The sequence below is a fragment of the Oculina patagonica genome, chromosome 7, assembly GCF_052425735.1.
Source record: "Oculina patagonica isolate OP01 chromosome 7, crgOcupat, whole genome shotgun sequence".
NCBI classification, from domain to species: domain Eukaryota; kingdom Metazoa; phylum Cnidaria; class Anthozoa; order Scleractinia; family Oculinidae; genus Oculina; species Oculina patagonica.
This window is the reverse complement of record NC_135764.1, coordinates 6,186,681-6,212,814: the sequence shown is the minus strand read 5'-3', so window position 1 is coordinate 6,212,814 and position 26,134 is coordinate 6,186,681. Positions and strand designations below refer to the sequence as shown.

The following is a 26,134-nucleotide window of genomic DNA, read 5'->3' as shown; positions in this document are numbered from 1 at the left end:
TTCATTTGGCAAAAGCTTACTGCACGTGTGGCAAAGAAATACCGGCAAAATTGTGATAGGCCTCACAACTTATCAGCAATCAGTATTGTACTGGAATTCTGACTTGTTGAACTCAGTGGTAAGTTAACTGATATCAATTTGCTTATGTAAAATGAATAATGAAGACGGCGATAGCCGGAAGGTAGTTCAGTTCTTAAATGGCGTGAATGTATATAAACAGGTTGTGTAACATTATCGAGTAACATCTTGCATTTTTTTGCATTTAATCATAGCTTAACAGTCGCACAGTTTAAAATTAACATTTTAGGTCTGTAACAGGATGGTTTCGTGTCCTTTTGAAAATTATAAAAATATAGATTGCTAATTAAGGTACGAATTTTTCGCATTTAGTTTGATAAAGCCGGCAATGTTATTCCAACATAATTTTCTTTTCTAATAGAGTAGAAAATTCAGCATTATTTTATTTGAATTTTGGATTTCGCGGAAACCGCCCAGTCCAGAATTCCTGAACGTACCCTTCAAGGCCGCCGACACGATCACAAAGCTAAACTTGTTCAAGAAATTGTAAAGAAATTAATCAAACAATGGAAATTATAGTCGTATACCTGCAGGGGATCGTTTGTCACAGAAATGAGCTGATGAAAGCAGGTGAAAAGAAAGCTACTTTAATGACAATGGAATGGTTCATGGAAAAGAGATCATTGCGGAGTGGAATTACAACTTTTGCTTTGGATTTGCACCCCGGAGGGGGGGTGGGGCGGGGGGTACTCCCTTACAAAAGCTATATTGGTATGTGCGGTGCCAAAGCGTATAGTCGTCCCGGGAGGGAGGGAGAGGGTTCTCCCACAAAATAATACCTATACGGGTATTTGCCGCCCAACCGGGTCGTGATTTTGGGCTCTCGATCTAGAACGGGGTTTCCATTTTGAAGATAATTTCTAGAACAGGGGTATGACATTTTGAACGCACGGGAGTTTCAAATTATCAGCAGCCAAAACGGGGTTTTAAAAAATTGAACTGTTTCTAGAACGGGGTATCATTTTGGATGCAAATTCTTTCCAAAACGGAGTTGCTACTTTGGAGACCCGTGTGGCACATGCCCACCCAAAACATACCTGAGTACCCCCCGCCCCGGCATCTTGACATAAACTCAGTGAGAAAAAGGTATTATTCCTTTAAGTTTAGAAAATTTTCTGTGCGTCATCTTTCCCTTAACTTTTACAACGTTAACAATTTGATGAGAGTGGGGCGCATTGATCATCTATACAAAAAACAGTCGTTTTAAAACTGACACCAAATGCCCCTTTCTTTGTAATGACTGCGTTTATGATGTTTTTTTTTTCTGCTGCTTTCGAATGCATTTTACTCGAGCAGAGCTTTCGAATCACTCTCAAAGAAGCTCTCGAACCGAACATACAGAACATGGTGACTGTCCGCCGCTGTCCTCAGAGCGCGGGCTCCCTTCTCCCGGCACGGCTGGTGGTCAGGTCTGGTATTTACCGGTACATGCGATTTTGCACGACTGATCGTGGAACAAGAACATTTCTAGTCAAATCTTTAGCATGCAGGTCATGACAATAAAGGATCTTACCACAAAGGGGAAATAGTTTTGTGGATAACATCAAATTTCCCTAGGTAGTATTTAACAAATAGATTTCATTTTGCCGTGCGTCTGTTCAGTAATAGATCACAGATGACGTCAAAATGTGGTATGAACAGAGAAGTGGCCCACGAGGCGCTAGCCGAGTGGGTCACTGATGTTCATACCACATTTTGACGTCTTCTGTGATCTATTACTGAACAGACCCACGGCAAAATGAAATCTATTTGTTTTATATAATAACACAAGACTTCAGCACACTTCTGTGCGAGCAATGCTGCCGTGCCGATGAGCTAAGTTGTTTCGATTTCACTATTAAGTTTTCGTTAACACGAAGCATTGTTAATCCGATTGAATAAACAGAAAAATGATCAATTGAAAGTCAATGAAAAAACTAACCTTTATTCCGATTTGGAAAGTTGTTCAAATCTGTAAACATAACCCGAAGCGTTCAACCGCAATTTGATTGTTTTCCGTGGCGTTGTCCAATTGCACAACATCGGTCAAACTTTCATACAGATTTCGGATAATTTCTCGAATAATTCACTCTCTTCTTCAAGCTTGTTTCGCCCAGTTAAATGCTTCGAAAGGTGAACGATGCTTGGCGTATTGTTTCTCACTGGACATTTGTAATTAATATCAGCTGAACTTTTTTGCTTTGTTGTGGCCCCGCAAGTTTGAAAAACTTTGCCGACAACTCTGATTTGGACTATGAACTCTGATCACGCGCGCGAGTCACACCACCGCGTGACGTCAACCATGTGTCTGTACTCTGATAGATCATAAGTAAGAACCAATCAAAATGCGCGTAGAATTCAGGTTATTATATCAATTGACAACGCGAATAGAGCGCTTTTTATAAACCAACAAATGTGTTCTTCACGTGATTGATGTTATATGCCCGGTATATGCGAAGAAGAGGCCCTAGAAGAAACCATTCGGGCTTGTAAGCAGAGCCCTACATTGCTGAAGTGTCTTAAATGCTTTATTTGCACTCAATTTACACATAAACCGCTTATATAAGTCAGTAGTATCGAAGCCGTAATCAATACAAGTGCAATCCAAACGCTATTCCCAGGCGGTGGCTGAGAGCTGCAAATCAAGTGACTTCGACAAGTATCAGTCACGTTTCCTTTGAAGTTTAACTAATCGAGGTATGTAAAATTGATAGGACCTGATAGCAGAGATCATTACTGTCTTCAGTAGCAAGAGTTAAAGACTAAAATTTAAACAATTTTACTGATGATCAATGAATCACAAAATCGAGAACGCGGATAAACTGACCATATCATAGGGAAAAACAACATCGGTGAGAGTACGGTCAAGTTTCTCCATCGAGGTTTTGTAATAGATTATTTTCATAGCCATCCACCAGGAGTTTAATAGTGTTAGCTCCAAACAAAGGAGAAATCCTCTATCACTTTTTTAAAATAGGCAACTTGTCTTCTCTATAGTGTATCTATTGCGAAATCAGATGCCGGCGTTAAGTTCCGTGAGTATAAAACGACCCTCTGAAAGTAACGGTGAAGTTTGGTGGTTTGTCGATATATCCTGAAATAGGGGAGAGCGATTTCTTAAAAGAAATGAATATTTCATATTAACGAAGTCAAGCTTGATAAAGCTTATGATACTTTTTAGAGAAGTGTACAGCGAAAACTGTATGGAAAAACAAGTGTTTCAGTAAGAATTTCCGCGTCACAGGCATTTTTGTGACAGTTTATGAGAGGTACACGTTTTACTTCCGAAAATAGCTACATTCTAAAAAAGGGAGATCTCAAGCAATATCAGTGTTTCTAATGGTTTCTAGTGCGCTGTACTTCAGATCGAGCGGTCCGGGTTCAAGCTCTGGCCGGGGCACTGCGCTGTGTTCTTGGGCAAGACACTTCACTCTCATAGTGCCGGCTCTCTTCACCCAGGTATATGAAATGGAAACCGCCGAATTTAATGCTGGGGGAAACCCTGCAATGACTAGCATCACATCCAGGGAGGAGTAAAAACACTCCTAGTCGCTTCATGCTAAGGAAACCGGGATAAGCTCCGGCCTGATGGGCCACCAGGCTCGTATGCAGACTTTGAACCCTACAACAATCAGTTTTTAAAAATTGAAGTCTTGAGTAACATTACAATATATTCCTCCTAGGTTTTTAACCTTAACAGATTGATACTTAAGGTCGCTAGTTTAAATCAATGTAAGATGCAGCTTCTTATATGAACCTTGTTATCTCCCGATATTGGTTTGAAATAACCAAAATAAAAATTGTTCTTCTAAACTTTCTCTTGTTATAAACTTAAATATTGCGTTAAACAAGATGTTCCTTGGAGTGTTTTTTTTTCTCTTTCACACCTGTCGGAAGAAAACGGATCACAGCTGCAAAAGTGCGTTTCTTTCTACTGCGAAGGGTTGTGCTAATAATTTTAATAATGACCTGTTTTTGTTGGGTCGTTTTCAAAACTCTGCTATGGGCAGACAGCTTCAGTCAACTTGCCCGTTTAAATATCCTTGGAATTTCTCTGCGCTGTCGATCAGTGACAATTGAATTGCACTTAAGACAGTTGAACAAGCGATCAACGCGTTAAAATGACACGCAATAGAGGTAATTTAGATCTCTCTTAAAATGTGGTGAACCGAATACTTCACTTGTTTTCAGACACTTAACTAAAGATGCCACCTCCCCCAAGTCGGTAAATGGAAAAGTGTCGACTTTGTTAAATTAATCCTGACTTAAGACAAAATATTCCGCAATTCTAGAAGAACAGTAAATTGGGGAGCAGCGATAAGTGAAATTGAAACGCGAGAGAGGAAACGTCTGCTCGGAAAAGAGACTATTGATTGTTAAAAGATGAAAAGCTGTCCGTGAAGTTAACAAGGTGAAAAGCACAAACCGTTTCACATATTTTTTGTAGTCGAAGTTACACACAATTTTTCCTCTTCCTTTTAACTTCGTTTCTTTTGCTACTTGCATTTATGTTTCAGCTCAGCATTCACGCATTTTTCTGACTAGGCAGAGACAAACCAGATCAGTGATTGAACTGTAAACGCTCCTCGCTCCAAAATTCCGGATTAAAGGTGTACTAATGTAGTTCAGAAATAAAATTTCACAGAACTTATTTGACATCTAAGTCTCATCTCACAAACGTTGTATTTTTTCTAATGGTTGTTCCTTTTTTTAAAATGGCCAAATTTTCTGGGAACTAACTTAGACAGGGAAAAGAGCAAAGGATCCAATAACGACATTTGAAAGACAGGGGAGGAAGAAAGATTGCAAGATTAAACGGTTAGTGTTCCAAACCAATGCTGACATTGCTTGAAGCTGAAAAATATTGCATCTTCTGTGAAAAATATTTTAACAGCTTAACCGAAAAAATCTGGGGCAAAGTTCAATCATTCGCCTTTGAAATTCTTGTTTCAAACGAAAGCGATAAAATGCAATGATTACTTTTAAGATTAGATCCTTTTCCAGAGAAAGAGATTATGATTTAATCCCAGCTCGCAATTAGTCAATTTCTCATGTATTCACGTGGCAAGAGCATGCAGCTAACCGATTGTTTCGGGGAAATATCTGTTCTGAATGCCTAGTTCACCTTGGCTATTTGGATTCAATTGTGATGAACAATTGTATGAATGATACCTTGACTTTTCGTAACACGGAAAAATTGATGCCTTTTGTTTTCGGAGGGGTAAAAATGTTGTTTTAGGTAAGAAAAAAAAGTCAGCTAGGATTTCGGAAAGATTATAACAATTAAAAATTCGGGTAATAAAATTCCGCTGCCTAAAATCTTCTTCAACATAAATTCATCAAAAAAACCCGATCAGTTCAATATGTGCTAGCTTACACAAATATTACTTTCAAAGCACCAAAACTTTTTTAGGAAACAGAACTTGGTGTCACATTTCAGTTGTCTTTGCTTAACTTTCCTCATTGGGTGCCTAGTGCCTCAGTGTTTCCGCGCGCGGGAAGCAAAGGAGAGGCTAAGATGGGTGTTGTAAGAGTCAGGGGCAGGCTCACTTTTCCTTCTCATATTATGGGTCTCTCATGAATCAGCCCCTGTAGAATTGCACCTTCTGAGCGGGTTGCAAGACGGCCAATCTGTTATCTGTACGCGGCACTATCAAAGTGTAGAATCCCTTAATGGTCCGTGATCGCGAGAATTGATAACACAGATTGAATCAATCTTCTCTTGAAAATGACCTTTAACTAGAGAAATAATCTGTTTCCCTTCACTCCCACGAAGGGGGCAAGACATTGGGAATTCCTGCGACTTATTCTCTGGTTTCAGTCCAAATAATGGCAATAATATTTAATTTCAGATCAATGAACAGATATAGATCAACTTTTACTGTGTAGACATAAACAGAAACAACACGCAAACAAAAACTGATAAGAAACTGATCACCTATGTGGGGAATATGATCCCCTGAACTTGTTCTATATAAAACGCATCAGGACTCTTAAGGATCCGTAGAATTTGTATGCTGTCGTCAGGGTTTAGTTGGTCTAGCTACAATCTCAGCTGCTCCCAAACCTTTAAAGGTTTGATCCTTTATATGATTTAATTGATTATTTATCCTTTATATGATCCTTTAAAGGTTTGATCCTTTATATGATCCCCTGAACTTGTTCTATATAAAACGCATCAGGACTCTTAAGGATCCGTAGAATTTGTATGCTGTCGTCAGGGTTTAGTTGGTCTAGATACAATCTCAGCTGCTCCCAAACCTTTAAAGGATCCTACTAGTCAGCCATGCCTTTGGTTTTGTTTACATACGAGAATTTCGGTATTATTTTTGCGGAGCATGTGAAACTGCTAAAAGTAATGAAAAAGACCTTAAGTGCAATAAGATTTCGCTTCGCCGTACAGTTTTCATAATTTCGATGGCATCGAAAAAGGCGGAGGCTGACTAAGATCCTTTAAGTTCAACTGAAAATTTTTTACTCAAAACAAACAAAAGAATGAGAGAATAACTAGTTAAAAATAAGCACCAATAATTTTAATAAGCAATTGTGGCAGTTTAAGACCTCAGTAAAGAAAATGCACAAGGATGAACGAGGATTTCTTTTTCAACATGCAAAATGTCCGAATTTAGATGGCAGAGAAAACGGTGGAGGCTGACTAGGATCCTTTAAGTTCAACTGAAAAAATTTACCCAAAACAAACAAAAGAATGAGAGAATAACTAGTTAAAAATAAGCACCAATAATTTTAATAAGCAATTGTGGCAGTTTAAGACCTCAGTAAAGAAAATGCACAAGGATGAACGAGGATTTCTTTTTCAACATGCAAAATGTCCGAATTTAGATGGCAGAGAAAACGGTGGAGGCTGACTAAGATCCTTTAAGTTCAACTGAAAATTTTTTACTCAAAACAAACAAAAGAATTAGAGAATAACTAGTTAAAAATAAGCACCAATAATTTTAATAAGCAATTGTGGCAGTTAAAGACCTTAGTAAAGAAAATGCACAAGGATGAACGAGGATTCCTTTTTCAACATGCAAAATGTCCGAATTTATATGGCAGAGAAAACGGTGGAGGCTGACTAGGATCCTTTAAGGCGGGAGTAAACGTGAATTTGAATAAAATTTTACGAAGTCTTAAGAAGGGGTAGAAAAAAGAAATTATTTTTGGAACAACACCAGACAGTTGAGCATCCCAGGTTGTAAGGGAGCTGTTTTGGTGTCCAAATACTAATTTTAACTTCAAATTCTAATTTGAAAACTATATTAAATCTTCAATATTTCTTATTTCTCTAAATTCGCTGTTTTCACCGTTCCCATAATACATCTTGTTTACCCCCCAAAATTTTTGCATAAGCATTGTTTTCAATTTCTCTTGGGATTTACAGTGACGTGCGATCGTCCCCAGAGAAATTGAAAACAATGCTTATGCAAAAATTTTGGGGGGTTATTTAAATAAAACAAGATGTATTATGGGATCGTGAAAAAGGCGAATATTATAAATCCTTTGGGAAAAACTATTTCCTGCCAAACGTCTCCCAAAGTCACCCAAAAATTTACAAAGCACCCAAAAACATAGATTTATGAGATGTTAGAGAGATTTTGGATTGCTTTAAACTTTGAACGAGACCAGAAGCCCATGACAAGACATTGCCCGGCAGTAAGCCCATGTTAAGTGGCGCAAAAATAGCATTCATGTTTTTTTCCAAATGTTGTCCACGGGTTCCCTGTTCAAATCATGCACTGATTTTAAGTTAGTCAAAAACCCTTTAATGGTCAGTTTTCTTAAAACGAATTTTCACGATATTTTGTTTCGTGCTCGCAAAATTAGGCTTTTGCTCGGAATGTTCCCAAAATTTTAATGGATCAGACTGTTTGCTCATGCTCGCATATTTTTACAAGTGCTCCATGCTCGGTTTTTAGTGGAACAAGCTTTTTGAAAAGTGCTCGTTGCTCGCAAGGCTAACTTTGTTTGTCAATGCGCGTGCTCGCAAAGAAAAACGCTCTGCTCGCCTGCTCGCAAAGACCATTCGAGTGATCAGATTGGTATTGGTCAGTTTACAGAACGTTTTATCTCTCAGATGAGAAACAATCCTGTCTTAGTCTTGTCCTGCATTCAAGAATTTCGAATGAGATTAAATTTAGATTAACATTCAAGAATTTCAGTTGCAAAGCAAAGAAGTTCAGAAAGAAAACTGAGACTGATTTTGACAGGATTCCGAAGCCATGACCTTCGCGAACGCGGTATTGGTACGAACCTTTCAATAAGCTCCAATGGGTGGTCGTTATTCGCAGTACATATATATAAAAGATAGGAAAGAATATCTCACCACTACCACAAGAAGCTCAGTATATTCGAAAAGGCCATTTCCGAGTTATTCTTCGCCTCTGTTTCAAAAAAAGAGTATACGTGCGAAACCATTCATATGAAAATGAATTTCACCTACAGGTCCATTTTCATGGAAATCAAACTCATTTCCCTTTGAAGACCCCCTCCTTTGAATGGTTTCGCACGTAGACTCGTTTTAAAACTGAGGCAAATGGTAGCTCGGAAATGGCCTTTTCAGAGTGACTCCCCAGGGTTCCTGAGAGCTATTTTTCTGAGCGTTCCTTTCGGAAGACTTTTCAGCTCAGCAAATTGATTCATTATTGTGAGACAGTCCACAATTTTCAAACGTATTTTTTTGGCTGTTTGAAATTTTTCTTCTTCAGGAAGTCATATTTACTTTGAGGTTTTATACCGAAAGTCAATATTGGCAATATTGCACGCCGAGGCTGATGTATTCACACAACAGGTGGTAAAGCCACTCTGGGGCCGGTCCTTGAAGTATAATACCAAGAAACATGTTGCAATATTATCGGCAGCTGAGCACTTCGACTCTGAGGCCACGAGTAATGAATGACCATATAAAAATATAAAGTCAAAGACAAGGACTTCTACAAGAAGTAGACCGGCGCATAAAACGCTGAAGAATTTTGATCAGACAATTTTACAGTTTGTTTCATGTAATTACCTCTAAGAAAACATGAATAAAAGAGTAAATCGAGTAAATATCTAACGTTATCCCTGTTCGGATATGCGTCGCTGGGAACATATCGTGGGTGAGATTTTTATCAGTTTTATGGGAAAAAACAACTTACACAGAAGGAAAACTCGGAACAGGGAGCAGAGATGGCGCAGTGGTGAGAGCGCTCGCCTCCCACCAATGTGGCCCGGGTTCGCGATTCCCGGTCTCGGCGTCATATGTGAGTTGAGTTTGTTGTTGCTTCTTGTCCTTGCTCCGGGTTCTCCGGTTTTCCTCCCTCCACAAAAAACAACACTTCCAAATTCCAATTTGATAAGGAATACATGGCCCCACAAGCTTCTAGCTCTAATCCTCACCGTGTCTAAATAAAGGTAATTTATTTTTTAGTATAATTTCTTGGTCGTTAAAAATTCTAACAACGTGTGAACACGATATAGCTATCATTCCTACGATATTTCCAGAGATATATCTTTTTCCCACGAGAAAGCAAAGAAATTATTTTATACATCCTGTTTTAGTTTGAGCAATGAGGGTGCAACGAATATTCTGCCATTTTAAACATGTGTTATTTAACCTCTGTTTATTCAAGACATAACAAAAATTGCTTACGAAGTTTGATTAAATCGATGCTTTTAGACACGTTGAAAGATATTGACAATGTTGTCACTTTCAGGGGCATTCTCTAAGACAAGATATCTTCGGGTAAAAACTAACAGAGAGCGCAGGAGGTCATTTCAGATTCTTGCTTTTTCCTATTATCCATTTATTTATTTTTCTAAAGGAATAATTTAACACTTGTTTATTATTTATTTAAGATTACTTTACTTCTTTCAAGGGCGTGTCGAAAAGAGAAATCTTTGAAATTAATTTAGGATAAGAAATTCCATAGAACAAAAAAAGGATTTGGCAAAATTAGTTACTAATGGCATTTAGTCACATACACAAGCCAAGCAAACGCACGCAAGCCACTTTGCTGGTTTATATTCGTTATCTCAGCGACCAGAACACATAGAAACTTCATACAAGGCCTAAAGGCTCGTTTTGTCTTGCGTGAGTGTTTCAGAGAACCGGAAAAGTGCTTCATATCTTTATTTTTTCAAGGTACTCAAAGTAATTGACGTTGCGAATCAATACTGTGGCCAGTCGAGGCTAAAAATACAACACTCATCAAAGTCCCATCATGATGTTTATTGTTTTAAGACTATACGAAACAACAACAGAAAGTGAAACAAGACTTCCAGGGACGCCTTCTGCTTCTTTTCGCTAAAGCATTTCCGTTCAGTTTCGTAAACTTCTTATATTTGAAATCCGACACAGGAAACCTTGTTGAAAACATTACAGTGAAATGAAAGAAAAATCGAGAACAAAATCTACCCATGCAATGAGAGTCAAGATCAGCCCTTCATTATTAAACATAACATAATGAAGACCATGAAGAATATAGCGTAAAGAATTTCGGTCAAGTGTTATATATCCGATGCGTAAAAAAATGCAGTCAGTGCTTTCCGCGCAAAGCAAAGAAGCGACAAAATGCGTGAGCGCTTTCCACTTGTTCTTTGTACGGAGAAACCAGTTGTTCCGGTGAAAACCTAAATCAAATGGAACGGTCCTTCCCACTGGAAAATGTTTGGAAAAAAAATGAAATACCTTGCTCGAAATATCACTTTACCATTTTGCGTTTTCATACTAACCATGCTCCTCAATGAAATATGCGGCTGTTCCGGTGGGAATTGAAATGGAACGGTCCTTTCCACTGGAAAGTTTTCAAATGGTAATGGTACACACTCGTCCCGTACCATTATATTTGTTGAAAAATAGTACTGTTACATTTGCCGGAAAATTCTCAACGGTACCGGTGTGAAAGCATTTTTTGTAGGCAACTGACCACTGAAATTATTATTAAAAATGCCGGGGCAGAAGAACTATTTTTCAAAACATGTTTTTCGATTCATTTTGTAAACCCCTCCAGTACCGAGCTCAAAAGATGTAATAGTCACAACATTCTCTTAATGTTTGGTTTTATGAAGAATTTGTATCCAATCATGATGCCCGCACCTGTATGGCTGACAATATGCTATTTATACATGTGGATTCCTCTAAGATGAATCCCGAATAAAATTGTGGTTGTGTCTCAAATGGCCGGGGACGTTTTGCTTATATTCAATAATGATTTTATTTTTTCCCGTTTTAAGAATATACAGAAGCGGCCTGTCACCTGCACTATGATCGGCCCATCAGTGAAAATATGTGGTATTATTTCCTTTCGATGTTTTAATCGCATATCAGTCTCGTATCAGTTTCTGTCTGTGACGTGAATTAACAGCCCATGTTGTGCACGATTGAAAGAGCAACACCCCTCAGTGTCAACGACTAGTTTCTCCTTACAACATTAATAAATTATCAGTTAGAAAGTAATGAGAATTCAGAAAATCGTCAACGATAGAATATTGTCTTGATGTAACACCAATTAAATTCTCCAAACTAACAATTAAAAGAATTATAGTGTATGTGAACTAGTAAGAGGAATGTAGAATTTGACATGTTTGAGCCTGTTCTGAAAGCAAGGGTTAACAGGTTACTTTCGTTTTGATAATAATCTGCTTACATTTCGAAACTGCATAAAAGTGTGTTTGTTTTTTTTGGTGATACTAAATTGATTTTTTCCGCTATTAATATAAATAGCTTTTACCCGCACTATTGCGCAAACGATGAGGTCGCCAGCTAAACTTGGTAGAATTTCGAGCAGAAAAGGCCATTGGCAGCGAACTAATTGCGCAGGCAGAATAGGGAATTTTCCAGCAAAAATACAGAAGAAAAACATGCAATACAAAGTTCACCAGTGATATAAAAGAAACCAAACAGTATATGCATTGCAATCTGGGGCATTTCTTGCAAAAATAACCAAAATTGCAACTTGCTGGCTAAAACATTGAAAGAAAAAACGGTATCTCTGAAATGCGGCTTATGAGGACGAATCATGATGTTAGTACTTTACCGAGCGGAATGATGAGCAGCATAGCCCTTAGTAGTGTGCAGCTCTCGTAAGCTTGTACTTCTACTGGTCCTCTAGTGTAGCAGTTGCTATTGTTTTTGGGGCTGGGGCATTGTTCCTGTTGTTTGTTCTATTGCTCTCTCAAAGGGCAGCGAGTCATTCATGTGAGACCTTAGCTCCGCATTCAAGTCACCCTTGCTTTCCAAGTGCCGCATGGAGTAGGCAGTTTGCTCCAGCACTGAACGTAGCCAGGGTAGCTTGCTCTGGAGAAGCTGTTTGGGTGTGCCTGCGTAGGAGGCTTGAGGCAGGTAATCTATTTATCCCCGGATCATGTGCCTATTTTCTGCTCTCAGTCTCGTTATGCTCTCATTACATGAACCCTAATGGTTTTCATCGTCGGTTATCTATTCGAATTTGTTACGTTTTACATTCAAAACTTATATCTCGGTTATATGTTCAGTTAGACCAGACACTGAAATGGGAATTAGCTGTAACAGAAAACTGGAAGTCTCAAATGTTTTACACAGTTGTAAACTCAGTAAGCCAAGTTTATTTAGCGAGCAATTTGTCAGGCCGTGTTTATGAAACAAACCACGAGTTAACTCGGTTTTACTTGGTTTATACTCTCGCATGTACACATTGATGATGAACTAACGGATCAAAGACAGACAAGCCACCCAGAAAACTGAAAGAACGAACAGTATATTATAAATATTTTCACTTTAACCATTTGTCATCTTTAATTGAGTTGCTCGTGTTTTTTCCTTGTTCACATAACAGCTTATTTGGTTACATTACCTTCCCATATCTTCTTGTTAAAGCATTTCTAGCCTACTGACTACCAAAGCCTGCCTGCCTGATTGCCTACCCACCCACCTTCCTCACACCAATAGCTATTAGTCACCCTAATGTCTCTCTGCGCTTTCTTGCCTGCACACTGCACTTCGTAATACCTCGTATCTCTAACATGTTTTTTTTCCTCTTTCTGTTTGTTCCACTTTCATAACGGTCGACTGAATTCATGTGACTCGCTGCCACTCCTATAATCCTATCATTAGTTTACTCACACCCTAACTCGCCCACACTCAACTTGGCCGCATGACTTGCTCATGATCTTAATGAGTAACAGAGCAGAAAGAGGCCCTCAATGGCGTGGTGGCTTTTACGGTTACGGCTAAAATTGGCTTTTTTACGGCTAACGGTTGATTTATTTCCATACGGTTAACAGAAGTAAGTAATTCATTGTTTTAAAGAAAATCCATTAAAACATATTGGTCTCAGGGCCGTGGAACGATGAAGTGACTAGTGGTAACTACGAACGGAACAATTTTCGGCTAACGGTAAAATCAATTACGCCTCCAAAGCCGTTACGGCAAACGGTACCCCATTGAGACCCTCCAGAAATACTAACAAATTCATTCATGCAGGCTGTGTACTAGAAGAGTGCCACTTTTTTTTTACTACAATGTTCTAAAGACCAATTCTTCCAACATACTGTCATACTGAATTCTTTTACTCAGTTTCGAGAATTTGTTATCTGATGATTTTCAATTGTCATCACCTGTCCGCACTGATATTCATTGTAACAGAAACCAAGTTGTTGACTGCCTTGAAACGCAACAGACGTGCAAACAAATTCTAACAGAAGTTCAGTAAAAGACCTTAACATTCTAACATTCTATGCTCAATGTGGATTCTGTTGAACCTCGTGCGAATGATGACGTCAGTGAGAAAGTCACATAGAAATGCACAAACAACACAGAATAAGATTGATGGTTATTCAAATGTTTTCATCAGGACTGCACGAAATTGTTCCAGAAGCTGTAAACTTCGCCTGAATAGCTTTAGATTTAGCGTGAGCGTGCAATCCGCGAGTTGTAATACCGAAATGGACAAGAGCCGCCTGTGTTAGTCCACTAGGGAATTTTAACGACAAGCTTAAATATTGATGAAATCAATCACCTCCTAATTACCGAATGTTAAAACTCCAAACCGTGACGGGCAGGTAGTTCGTGAGAAATTATTGGAGCGATCCACCTTGTGCCTTGTTTGTCAGCTTTTAGCTCGTAAATAGTTTGATTAGGGACTTTAGAAGCGTTGCCAAAACCTTGGTATGCCGGTAAACTGCGTGCAAAAGACATCTGTCGCTCAATTTCCGATATTGTAATTGACTCGTTGGTTGCCTCGACAACGGACAAAGTCAATTAGATAAGATCTAAAAAATGTTGTCGCGATCTGCACCTCTCTATGGGATGTTGACGGCTCTTGTGGCTAGAGACAAAATTTCCTGTGAAATCGGGAGCCTTCAAGATTTTGTTGTATTGTTGTGATTGAGTAGTGCTTTTCATGTACACAATGCTCTTGGCAGTTTGTGTGTCTTGTATAGGTATGGAGAGTGAAATATGAGAAGGGGCGCAGATGGTACACCATGTGCTATAGAACAACATTAGTTCTATGGGCAATCATTGCTTTCCGTTTCTATCCAGTAGGTGGTCTTTGGGGTTCTTTTCTTTTGCCATGCAGAAAATAAGTTCTCTAATTGCCTCCATTGGCCGCGTCCATTGAGGGCGTGACAAAAGCCGACCAATGAATAGAACCCGCATTCCGATACACACTGCAAAGTCCTCGGCAACCAATCAGATGCGCCGTTTGGCAACAGGAAATAAATAGGCAAAGTCGTGCGCACGTGGTAGGCAGCCAACCTTGCAACCTTTATTTTGAAGTCTCGATGTGACTTTTTCATTCATTCAAGCTCCGGTTAGTGTTGTTCATCAAAGTAAGTGGCGCGTCGGACTAGCGAGCAGATCGCGGTTTAATCGGCTGATTTAAGCTAAAAAGTGATGATCCAGCCATTTTTAAAGCATTGTTTTACACAAATACCCCGATTGAATTGAAACCGTATGCGATTTCTAATTCCTCCGAGACCAGAGCGGAATTGAAGTTGAATATTTACTTTCCTTTTATGAAGCATTATCAAATCTCTAAACTCTTTTAGCGGACGATCCGATTGTCTCTTTAGCTCTTAGGACCCTGATAGTAAAGATCGACCTCCATGGAAGATTGAAGGACTTGATTCATTGGATTTGGTGGAAATCCTTGCAAGTTGGCCAACGCGATAAGACGGCAGAGAATCTTGTGTCAACCCCAGATGCTCGCCATGTCACGCTAAGATGAGCAGGGCCTCGAGGATGAGAAAGTGAACTTTGGTCGCCGAATTGCTTGGAATAAGAGCCATGGCTCAGAAATATGAAGAGGTTGCCGAGATCGGCAACGGAGCCTACGGCACCGTCTACAAGGCCCGCGATCTTCAGAACGAAGGCCGTTTCGTGGCTTTGAAGAGAGTGCGAATTGTAAACAGCGAAGAAGGAATGCCACTATCCACAATCCGTGAAATAGCCCTCCTAAAGCAGATCGACAATTTCTCGCATGAAAATATCGTCAGGTAAGTTAACTGATTTGTTTGACTTGTCTGAAATGCTGGGGATAAATTTAAAGTGATATTTTGGAGATCCAGAATTTTTGGTGTGTCGCTATACAAACCCCCCGAGATCCTTGCGAAACCTTAACCCTTCCCTTCTAAATGCATCAACACGAATATTTTTATTTAATTTTATTTTTTATTTCACGGCGCACGGATCTCCCTTTCGAACACGAGAAGCCTAAACAATTAAACATAACTAAAAGAAAAAAATTAAAATAGGGATTTACATTCGTTAAATTTGGCCGTCAGCAAAGACATTATTAAAATTCATCTTTTGTTTAATTATTGCATTCCGAAAGCTACCGAACCTGTAGTTTCACAATTCAATTGTGCCTCTTTATTCACAGACTTGCCTCGCGGGCTTTAAGTCAAGCTCTTATTTAATCGCGTAAAACATAGCCATGGCCTGCAAGTTATTTCTGCAGGTACCAAGCTAGAAATTAATTTGGCCGCCGAATCGTGTTTATACACTGCATAATTAAAGGATTTATCACTTCAATAGAAAACAATTCACGGAATAAATCACTGTCTTTTTGGTTGTTTTCAGACGTTTTGCTCTGTACTCTGATGTTCTGATTAGTTTTGGATTGAAAAAAACGTCGAGAGAATTTCGACGAGGTCGAAAGCCTTGCACGTCGCGCACGGCGATCCAAGATTTTACATCGAAAGTTTGTGTATGTTTTGCTTTCACCGGAAGTGGATCTTGCCGGACGAGAAGCGATGTGATTGGCTTATCGAGTTCCCGCGATGTCGAGGGTAAATTTAAATCCCGCATTTGGTGCTTACTCGCAACTAACTCTGATTTCTGCCTTTTAAAAGCGTTGCGAAATGATTCCTTGCCGTGAAAATCGACAGGATTCAGAAAGGGCGATGTTTACCTAACATTTGTGCCCACTGTTTCACCGAAATAACTGTTTCTGGAAGCGCTGTTTACATTAACTTGACGTCTCATGTTTCCCGAAATACGATTGACTGATGTTCGTCTCGACCTTTCAACGCCGGGTTTTTATCTCGATGTGAAAACGAACAAACACAGCGAGAAGAACATTTGATCAAGGATTTACATTCCTGTGGGATTACCATAAAACTTTGACCTGTTTCTCAGCTCAATAGAAACTGTGAACTTTCGAGTGTGTGCCGCGTATTCATGCTCAAGGACGAGCCTAGATTCAAGTGACAGACAGACAGCTACATAAGAGCGCTTTCATTAAGTACACATTCCTTGCTTAAGTTTTTGGACTCGTGGCTTGACATTAAGATATTTGATCAATAATTTGCTTTGACTTAATAAGTGCTCCGCTATTCATATATCGCTGAAAAATCAAGTGCTAAATAACAAGGATCTAAGAGCGATCGCTTTCGATTTCACAAGCTCACATGGCTCACGACTTCATATTTATCCACGAGTTCTGATTGAAATATAAAAATCGGAAACGATCAAGACTTCAAAAGAAACAGAGCACTTTTGTTTATTTTACATTGTACCAACAAAATCCTTTGTTGCATTTTAAACAAATCCGGCGCGTCGATAAAAGTTGTCTCATTGCACTTTTTTTTAGGTAAAAAAAAAATGTTATCATCTTTTACAAAAATGCTAATCGAATTTTCAGGAATATTATGAAAGCTAAATAATCAGCTATGAAGCCCATAAATGGTGTAAATGGTTCAACAAAAAGAGTGTTAATATAATTAGGTAATAGCATCATATCAGCTTTTTATTTCGTTCCTTGATGTTTTGACAATCTTTTAGTTCTATAACACGAAATATATTACTGTAAATCAACATTGCTTCCCTTTTTAATTCGATTTGCGATTGTTATTTTCTTATTACAAATTGCATGTTCTATTTAAAAAGGATATTTATAAATAAGCTCCTATTAAACAATGGAATCTCCAGCAGTTTAATTAGTCAAGAACATGTACGTGATTTCACACCTTCTCAGGTCTTTAGAGCACGACCTTCTAATAATTCAACCCTCTCTGTTATCAGAAATATGCTCTGTATTTCTCATCTTTCAAGCGATCAGAGGGGGTTCATCCAATTAAAATTACACTCTTAGGACGTCTCTTGACATTCTCCCTAGTACACACTTCTCAATTTTTAAAACTTAAATCAAAACTTTAGACAACTGGGAAAAAATTAAGGCTCTAGAATATCAAGTGATCTATGTACAATCATAAGATTCACCTCAAGAATTACCACTAAAATCTTTCATGGCTTAATTTACTCTAATTTCTCCTCATAACAATGATACATTGTCAAGAAATAGGCAATGAGAAGAACAAAGTTAATCAACTGGGAGACATTGTAATGATCCCCAATTCTTAAAAAAAAAACCACTTTTGAAGGGTAACACAATACTGGTGTCCCAGTAGTTTTCTTGTGGCCCTGAATCCCTGATTGGAAGTGTGGTTGTGGAGGGGCGGAGAACCCTCGGAGCAGGACGAGAACCAACACACTCAACCCACATATGACGCCGGGTCCGGGTCGCCCCCGTGGGAGCGCGCTCACCACTGTCCCCTCTCCCCCCAATTCTTAGAACTGGGCATTTCTCACTTTTTTTGTAGGAGTATGCTAAAGCACTTTTCATAGATGACTTCTAAACTTTGTATTCCATTACAACTTAGAGCTGTAAAATATTTCTTCTACGAAGCATGCATGCAGTCCAATTAATGCTTTTTGGTTACCTCTTGCTCCCTCTCTCTCTTGTTTTAAGGTAAATGTCACAGTTAGGTTTTTCCCGTTTAAAAAATAGCCCATTTCAGACCAATAGAGAAGATCTGTGACATTTTGACTAAAACAGCTCAAGGACCACACCCTTTAAAGCATACAGTCAACTCCCTCTAAGACAGACACATCAGGACCAGACTCCAACTGTCTGTCTTTAGAGAGGTGTGTTAGGTGTCCGTCTTATAGGGAGTTAAGTTACAGTAAAATGACTGAGGAACTGCAGGGACAGGACTTACACCAGATGTCTGTCTTATAGGGGTGCCCCTTAAGATACAGTGAATGTACTCCCTAGGTAATATGGAGATGGGGAGGGGGGAGGTAAGGTCCCATTTTGCTATATTTTCCTTAATTTACTCTAACAAGGTTTTTAGGTTCGGCTTCATTAGCCTGTCTGCTAACACTATCCATTAACCCATTTCACTTTCAATGACCACCACACAAATTTGAGAAAGATGTAAATTCAGTTGTCATGAGAGTTAAGGAAATTTAAGAAAAAAAATTGAGACGTCCTTGCAAGGAGTTCAACCCATGACAATCTGCACATGGACAGCATGTTGTAAGCCTTTATTTCATTTCGTATAAATTATAAACAGCACCACATGAAAGTGCTACTCGACAGCTTTCATTTTAATGGTCACAACTAGGGGCTCATACACAGACTTTAACTGTACAAACACATAAATAAAGGAATAAAGGAATAAAGACATGCTTAGGCTACCTCATGTAACCAAAAATTGGGGAAAGCAGAGAGTGTGTTATCACTCTCTGAAGACTGGAATAACCTAGACTGGACACCAGATGCACTTGATTTTGTATAGTGTGCATCTAGTGGGTCTTCTTGTTAGTTTCTTAGGTTTTCGTTTGTTGTCTTGTATTTTTCTAGTTGGACCTTCTACCACTGTATAGTGAATGAAGGCTCTAATGAATAATAAATTGACTTGAGGTTTGACTCTGGTAGTGTGAATGGATTATCAAGCAAAGTGTATGATCTTAGATAAGTAGGTTTTGAGAATATACTCAAAGAACTCTCTTCTTTCTTCTTCCACAGGCTACTGGACGTATTTCACACGACGTCACCATCACGCCAAGAGACCCACCTTTCACTTGTATTTGAGCACATTGAGCAGGATCTCAGTGTTTACCTTGAAAACTGCCCTCAACCTGGGCTGCCAGAATGGAAAATTAAGGTAGCTGCATTCATGTAAAAATCACGACATATTTCACACACTTGTGAAAGCATAATTTATTATAATATTGTTTGATAGATAAAAGAATAATTTATTATGCTCCAGAAAACATCACAATTAAAATTGGCAATTAACTCACAAACTAAATGGATCTGTTGTTAAGTGTCTAAAACCACTTAAAATGTTTTAGTTCTAAGCAACTTCAGCTGCATACTTAAACAGTTTAATTTGCAATGTACATTCACAAAGTAAGTTCTATCAAATTATTATCTGCTTTACTCTTGGGTTTATTTGTGATACAGAAAATGAGTTCAAAATTCTAATCAGAATAAAGACGTCTTCGGTGTTTAGACTGCCTTTTATGCAAATCAATGCTTTGGTGCTGAACCTTAAAGTGATTAAATGGATTTTTTTGTAGGTTTAAGTGAAAAGGACCCTTTTAATGCTCTTGATATTACTAACAAATTTTCATTCTTTTCACAAGTCAGTATGATCATCAGTTAAAAGGTCACATTCTTTGAGATCAGTTATTGAAACTTCCTTTTCAAATGAATAAGAAAAAAGCTTCATTCTTTTCGCACTTCATTAATTATTAGAATAAAAACAATCTTTAAGTCTCAGATTTCATAAAGGGTTTTGGTTAACTTTAGAGTGTGAATCTTTAAACATTGCTTGTCATCTTCTTGTTTGCATGGATTTGGCAATGCTTCTGTCCCGTCAAGCTAAAAATTACAGGCGGTCTAAAAGATGGTTGCTATTTATTGCCCAAAGATGTACTCTTACGAGTCAAAGTTCCAAAAATAAGTGCTGGGCTTAAGTAAGCCTGTGAACGCAGACTTATTTCCAGACGAATCCTCTGTATTCGCAGGCGAGGCTCTAGTTTGTAGAAAAGATCTTTTTGCAGGCTTATTTCTGAAAGCTTATTATCCCAAGTGGGGGAGGGGGGAGCTGTGTATTATATCTGAAAATTTTTTTCCTGAGGAATACTGGATTATTTAGCTCTCTAAACAGGATGAAAACCTCTTAACAAGCTCTGCAGCTGCCAAATGAACTTGAAAAGCCTCTTAACATAAGCTTACTGTGAACAAGCTCTTCAGTTGGGAGATCCAGAAAAATCATATTATTCTTTACCAGCTTAATCTAATAAATTTATAAGCTTATAGGCTTTTTATATTATAATCATTTAACTAGACAGTGACTAAACTCTCTTCATGAAACTTCTTATTAGGACATCACACATCAACTGTTAAATGGTGTGGATTTCTTGCACTCTCATCGAATTGTTCATCGAGACCTGAAACCCCAGAACATCCTGGTTTCCAAAATGGGTCAAGTAAAGATTGCTGATTTTGGACTGGCAAGGATATATCGAGATGCCATGGCTTTGACGTCAGTGGTAAGTTGAAAAAAGAAACCTGTAGCCAATTAGTTATCAAGACCTCTTCTGACATCAGTGGACTAATTTAACCTTAAAAGCTAATCCCTCTTCCGTGCTCTTTTTGGTGGTTTCTAGCTTGGATTGGATAGATTATCCGTGTACTAAAGGCACATATTAGCCAAAAAAGACAAAATCATATAGCAACATGTGCATATTACAGTACTGACTTTGAGTAAGTATGAATGATTTTTTTTTTTTTTTTTTTTTCTTTCTCTTTTTATCTCTTTTTGGTGGTGACCAAAATGGTGGAAGAGTTCCTGTTTTTACATTGTCAACTGTAATTTATTCATTGATAAATTTGCAAATCTCAACTAATAATTAAATGCATTTTTGACGTCTGTTGTTCTGTAACTTAATTACCGGTACCGGCAGCGACATGAAGAGCGATAAAACAGCGACATGGCCTATATTTAAATTTAGATCAGTGCAAGGTATAATCTAGCTGGCAGGGCCTCTAGTGCTGCAAAAGCCTTACTGTAACAAAAAGGAGAAAAAATTAGAGGAACAGGTTAACATGGGATGGGAGCCTGGGAGAAAAGGGGTGGGAAGTAGAAGAAGGGAGGGTGGGAAGTGGGGATTCCTAAGGTGGGGGAAAATGGGAACCAGAAATAAACGAGTAAAATTTTGTATCATTTCAACTTATATTTCACAATAGATATGGGACAAAAGAGGAAAGAATGGCTAATGAAAAGGGGGCGGGGGGGAGGCAGGAGTAAAAAAATACGGCAAGCGGGGAAAGGCAGGGGGGGGGGAGGTTCAGATCCCCCTGTCCCTCCAACAATGGAGAGAAGACCTGGTCACTGATAAACTAATTTGTAATAAACACCACTGTGATGTATGTAACATTATCTTTCACAAATTTCCACTCATTCTTGCACATGCTTGTTCTATTCCAGGTTGTGACATTGTGGTACCGGGCTCCAGAAGTTCTCCTTCACTCTAGTTACGCCACAGCTGTGGACATTTGGAGTGTTGGGTGCATCATGGCAGAACTTTATAACAGAAAACCACTGTTTGAAGGAAAATCAGATGTGGATCAGTTGCATAAAATATTTAGGTAAACCATCAATACCACGACAAATTTAATGTGTTTACAGAGCCGTTCTTCCTGCATGCAATGCATGAATACAATAAAAAATGTAAAATGTAAAATTATGTTGCTTTATAGTGGTTATGCACTTAGCTTCAAGATAGCTAGTTTACGGGTCCGGATAATCTGCGAGCCAGCAAGACATATGAGCCATTTCAGTTAGCCTAAATAGCACTCTGGTTGGCCTACATAGTTAGCTTAGGTAGCTTGCGGTTAGCCTTTTATTGGGATTAGGGATTTCTGGCTCGCATGCCTCGCAAGTCATTCGAGCCATGCGAGCCATTCAGGTAACCTAAATAACACATTGGTTAGCCTACATATTACTCCCGTTAGCCTAAATAGTACTCTGGTTAGCCTACATTTAGTTTAGGTAGCTTGCGCTTAGCCTTTTGTTGGGATTTGGGATTTGGGATGTTACTGGGACTCGCATGACTCGCTGGCTCGCATGGCTCGCTGGCTCGCATAATTATTATCCTAACTCCTAAGTTTACAGGCATGCCAGTGAAACAGAGAAACAATTATTTTAATTGAAAATAACATGGTTAAAAAAGGTTTTGTTAAATTGGTAAATAATCATGTAATGATCAGTCAACCACTTCATATGGTGCAAATCCTAAAGAAACATTTCCTGTGTCATTTACCTATCTACTATCAACAAAGCCCACCTTGGCCCTGGGTAGGCAAACACCTTTACTTGTACAAGATCAGAGTTTTTCCTGCGAATGCATGCTATTTCTACTGTAAATGAATACTAACCCTCCTTTCCCTGGTCTCTGGTATTATTGCAGTGTTATAGGCATTCCTTCACAAAGTGATTGGCCATCAACTGTTTCTCTTCCACGGTCTTCATTCCCAAAATATGTTGCATTCTCTCTGGCCGAGTTAATACCAGAGATGTGTTTAAGTGGAACTCATTTACTTAAGGTAAGAAAATAGAAAATGCACACCAGAAACACATAGATGTAAAAAACATGTAATACTGTTAGCCTGTGAGCAGGCTGATGGTTGGAAATACATGCTCAAGTGACAAAGCCGTGAGAATGAGACAGTGAATAAAGTAAGCTGGAGAGGAGGCGTCTGGGGCGTGCATTAAGAATTTTGCTGGCTCACTTCGCTCGCTGATTTGTTCTTCTGGCTTTCCCACTCATGTGTGTGCCTGCTTCTAAGCTATAATTATACTAACTGTGGTGTTATGTCTGAGTGAGCGCTGAAAGGATAGTAAAAAATCCTTTTTAGCATGTATGCAGTGGGTTATCAGGCTAGCATCTGATAGTTAGTTTGGTACAAACTGGTAGCTTGTGCAATGCAAAGCTAGGAGCATTGCTACACTGTACTTTCCCTGGATGAGATGTTAGTCTGCTACCCAACAATTCCCCTTAAACTCATTCATACACCTATGTGGGTGGAGAGAGATACCCAAAACACAAAGGAAATTTATTTTTTTTTTTTTTTTTGTGGGTGAAAAAAAAAAAAAAAATATTTTTTTTTTAAAAAAAGGGAAATAAAGATAAGAAAAAAAAAAAAAAAAAAAACAGAGAGAAAAAAGAAAAAAAATTTATTATTAAAAAAGAAATTGTTAGTTTTCAAACTTAAGGCCCCCTAACTAGATCCAATAACTGGTTGTCACAAAGTGCGAGACAGCAAGGCATGCTATCCATTGAAGTTAGCCTAAATAGCAATCTGGTTAGCCTACAGTTAGCTTAGGTAGCTTACAGTTATCTTTTTTTATTTGGAGTAGGGATTTTTGTCTTGCATGCCTCGCTGCCTTGCCTTACACATTAATTTTTGTTAGACGCCCCAGTAACAAAGATAAACCCAAATGTGTTCTTTTTATTTCAGCAAATGCTCATATTTAGCCCTCAGAGGAGAATTGGTGCTATAGAGGCCCTGCAACATGAGTATTTTAATGAATTTCATGACGGTGATAAAGAGAATTCACAATGTAGTCGTCTGAATGTGTCCAACAAGAAGGAAAATGTTCCTGTGCTCTGAAAATGAGTGATATGAAGCTAGCGTGGAGTGCGTCATTGTTGGAAAAATTGCAATATCATCAAGCTGTATACATGGTTCAAAATAAGTTTGTTGATATGCAAACCCTTGGTTGCAAACTAGTGAATGAACTAACTGGCGAAGGATCACTATCAAAAATTACTTAAAATCATTATTTTTAAAAAGGTGTGTAATATATTTCCAAGTTATAAAATAAGTTTTTAGTTTACATTGTAGTGGATTTTTTTAGTGTTCACTGCATGTCAATTCATCTTTCATTTTTTTCAGTTTCTTTTGAACGGAAGTTCTTTTAGTGATTTAGAATAAACATTTATTTTGCTCAGTGATTTCAAAGAGACTAACAAATTCATGAAAACACAAATTTGCTCCTTAGACATTTCAATCCATAGTTCTAGAATAATTTATTTTTAGTAGATTAGTAGATAGGAGGTTCAAAGTTAAAAGAGTTGTTTCATGTGACACAAAAATTGTGACAAAGAGTTGTGATCCACATTTAGCACTCAAGAGGGTCTATTAGGTTTAATTTTACAATTATTTAAATATGAACAATCGTAGGGTAAAAGATTCCAGTGAGGTGATGAAAAAGCACAGATTTACGATTTTGTTAAATTAAATTTCGTGCATGTTAACCAATTTCATCAAATTCAGCAAAGAGTAAAAATAACTTAGATTACTCTTGTTGAGTTAAATGAAGTGATAAATATTTATTCGAGGAAACAAATCTTGAAATGTCTCTCTTCCTAAATCAAGTTACTTAAAATGTGCGGTGGCATTTGATCATTTTACATGCTTTTTAAAATACTAAATTTGTATTCAAGATTATTTTATTGACTGTGCTAATGGGGAAAAAAGACTGCAAACAGCATATTAATTAACTCAAAGCTACCGGTAATATTTTTTCATTGTTTTTATCTCTTGACTTTAATACGGTTTTCTTATTTAGCAGTTACTAATGTTGTGTTTAATGTATCTTAGTTTTATAGTTAGGGGTTTAATATTGTTATAAGCACAGTTAGTCATAGTTTAATGTTTTAGCATTGTTAGTTATTAGAGATAATTATTGTTTTATGCATTAATCATATAGCAGCTTTACTAATAGGGTGAATGACAAAAGGGAGGGATAGTTTGTGGATTTAAAGACCCTGCAAGGGCAAAATTTTGGAGTGTATTTTCTTCATTTAATGGGTTAACTCGTCAAAAAAATAAACGTACAAAAAATAAATAAATACAAATAAATAAATGAATAACGACAGTACAAAAGTCAAATAACAAATAAAAAAGGTGACCAAATGGTGATGTTACATGCAGTGATTTGTGCAGTGTGAATCCAAAATAGTTATTGTTATGCTAGTTTTAGTAGACAGAGTCAATAGAGAAAACAGTAATAAATATACTGATTGTCATGAAACCTATTTTATATAGACCATGTTGTTGACATTTTGATTTTCACGCAAAAATTTGTTTAAAATCATCACATGTAAGATCTCCAATCAAGGAGTCCTTTATACCATGTGCTCTCGTTCTGTCCATCAGGCAGCTCTGAAAGCACACACATTGTGCAGTATTATGCAAAAGTTTTCAAATTGTCCGTGTGATCAACCGTGTGAGAGTTTTCTCTGTCTTCACAAAATGTAATCTTTTGTATCAAAAGGTTCTTGTAACCTGTATTTTGGTGTGATAATTATTATAGTTACTATAACGTTATTCAAGTAAAATACTTCATACAGTCAACTCTTGTTTAATATAGCGGACACCCTTGGGGCATCATTTAGTGTTCCGTTATAGCGAGAGTCCGTAATAGCGGGAGTCATTTCCAGTGAAACCTCTTTCACTGGGGATCTGGATTTTGTCCGTAATAGCGAGTGTCCGCGATAGCTGGGTGTCTGTATTAAAGGCGAGAGTTGACTGTAGTATACTTGGAGTGTCAGGCGTCACTTGTGTGTTACACAAACACTGTATGTTATGGTATATATTTTTGTACATGTACTTTGAAAATTTTCTAGGGGAGTAAACAAAAGAAAACAATTTACATTTGACGTACATGTAATTTACTACATGTACTTATTATTTATTGTGGTTTTCAGTGATATGCGAACTCTGAAAATTCAAAATCCAACCAACAATAA

General features: G+C 38.0%; 1 protein-coding gene across 4 annotated transcripts; it reads left to right on the top strand.

The window, feature by feature from the left end:
* Nucleotides 1-24,818, top strand: LOC144659439 (cyclin-dependent kinase 6-like). Of its 4 annotated transcripts, none has more exons than XM_078519884.1 (7): nt 1-118; nt 15,091-15,513; nt 19,332-19,470; nt 20,699-20,866; nt 21,805-21,965; nt 22,787-22,922; nt 23,838-24,818. In XM_078519884.1, exons 2-7 carry the CDS (start codon nt 15,305-15,307, stop codon nt 23,988-23,990), a joined length of 966 nt encoding a protein of 321 aa, XP_078376010.1. In that variant the 5' UTR covers nt 1-118; nt 15,091-15,304; the 3' UTR covers nt 23,991-24,818. The 4 variants fall into 4 exon arrangements, with proteins under 4 accessions (XP_078376010.1, XP_078376008.1, XP_078376009.1 ...); XM_078519882.1 differs by lacking the exon at nt 1-118 and adding an exon at nt 2,555-2,754; XM_078519883.1 differs by lacking the exon at nt 1-118 and adding an exon at nt 14,597-14,847.
* Nucleotides 24,819-26,134: the final 1,316 nt, after the last annotated feature.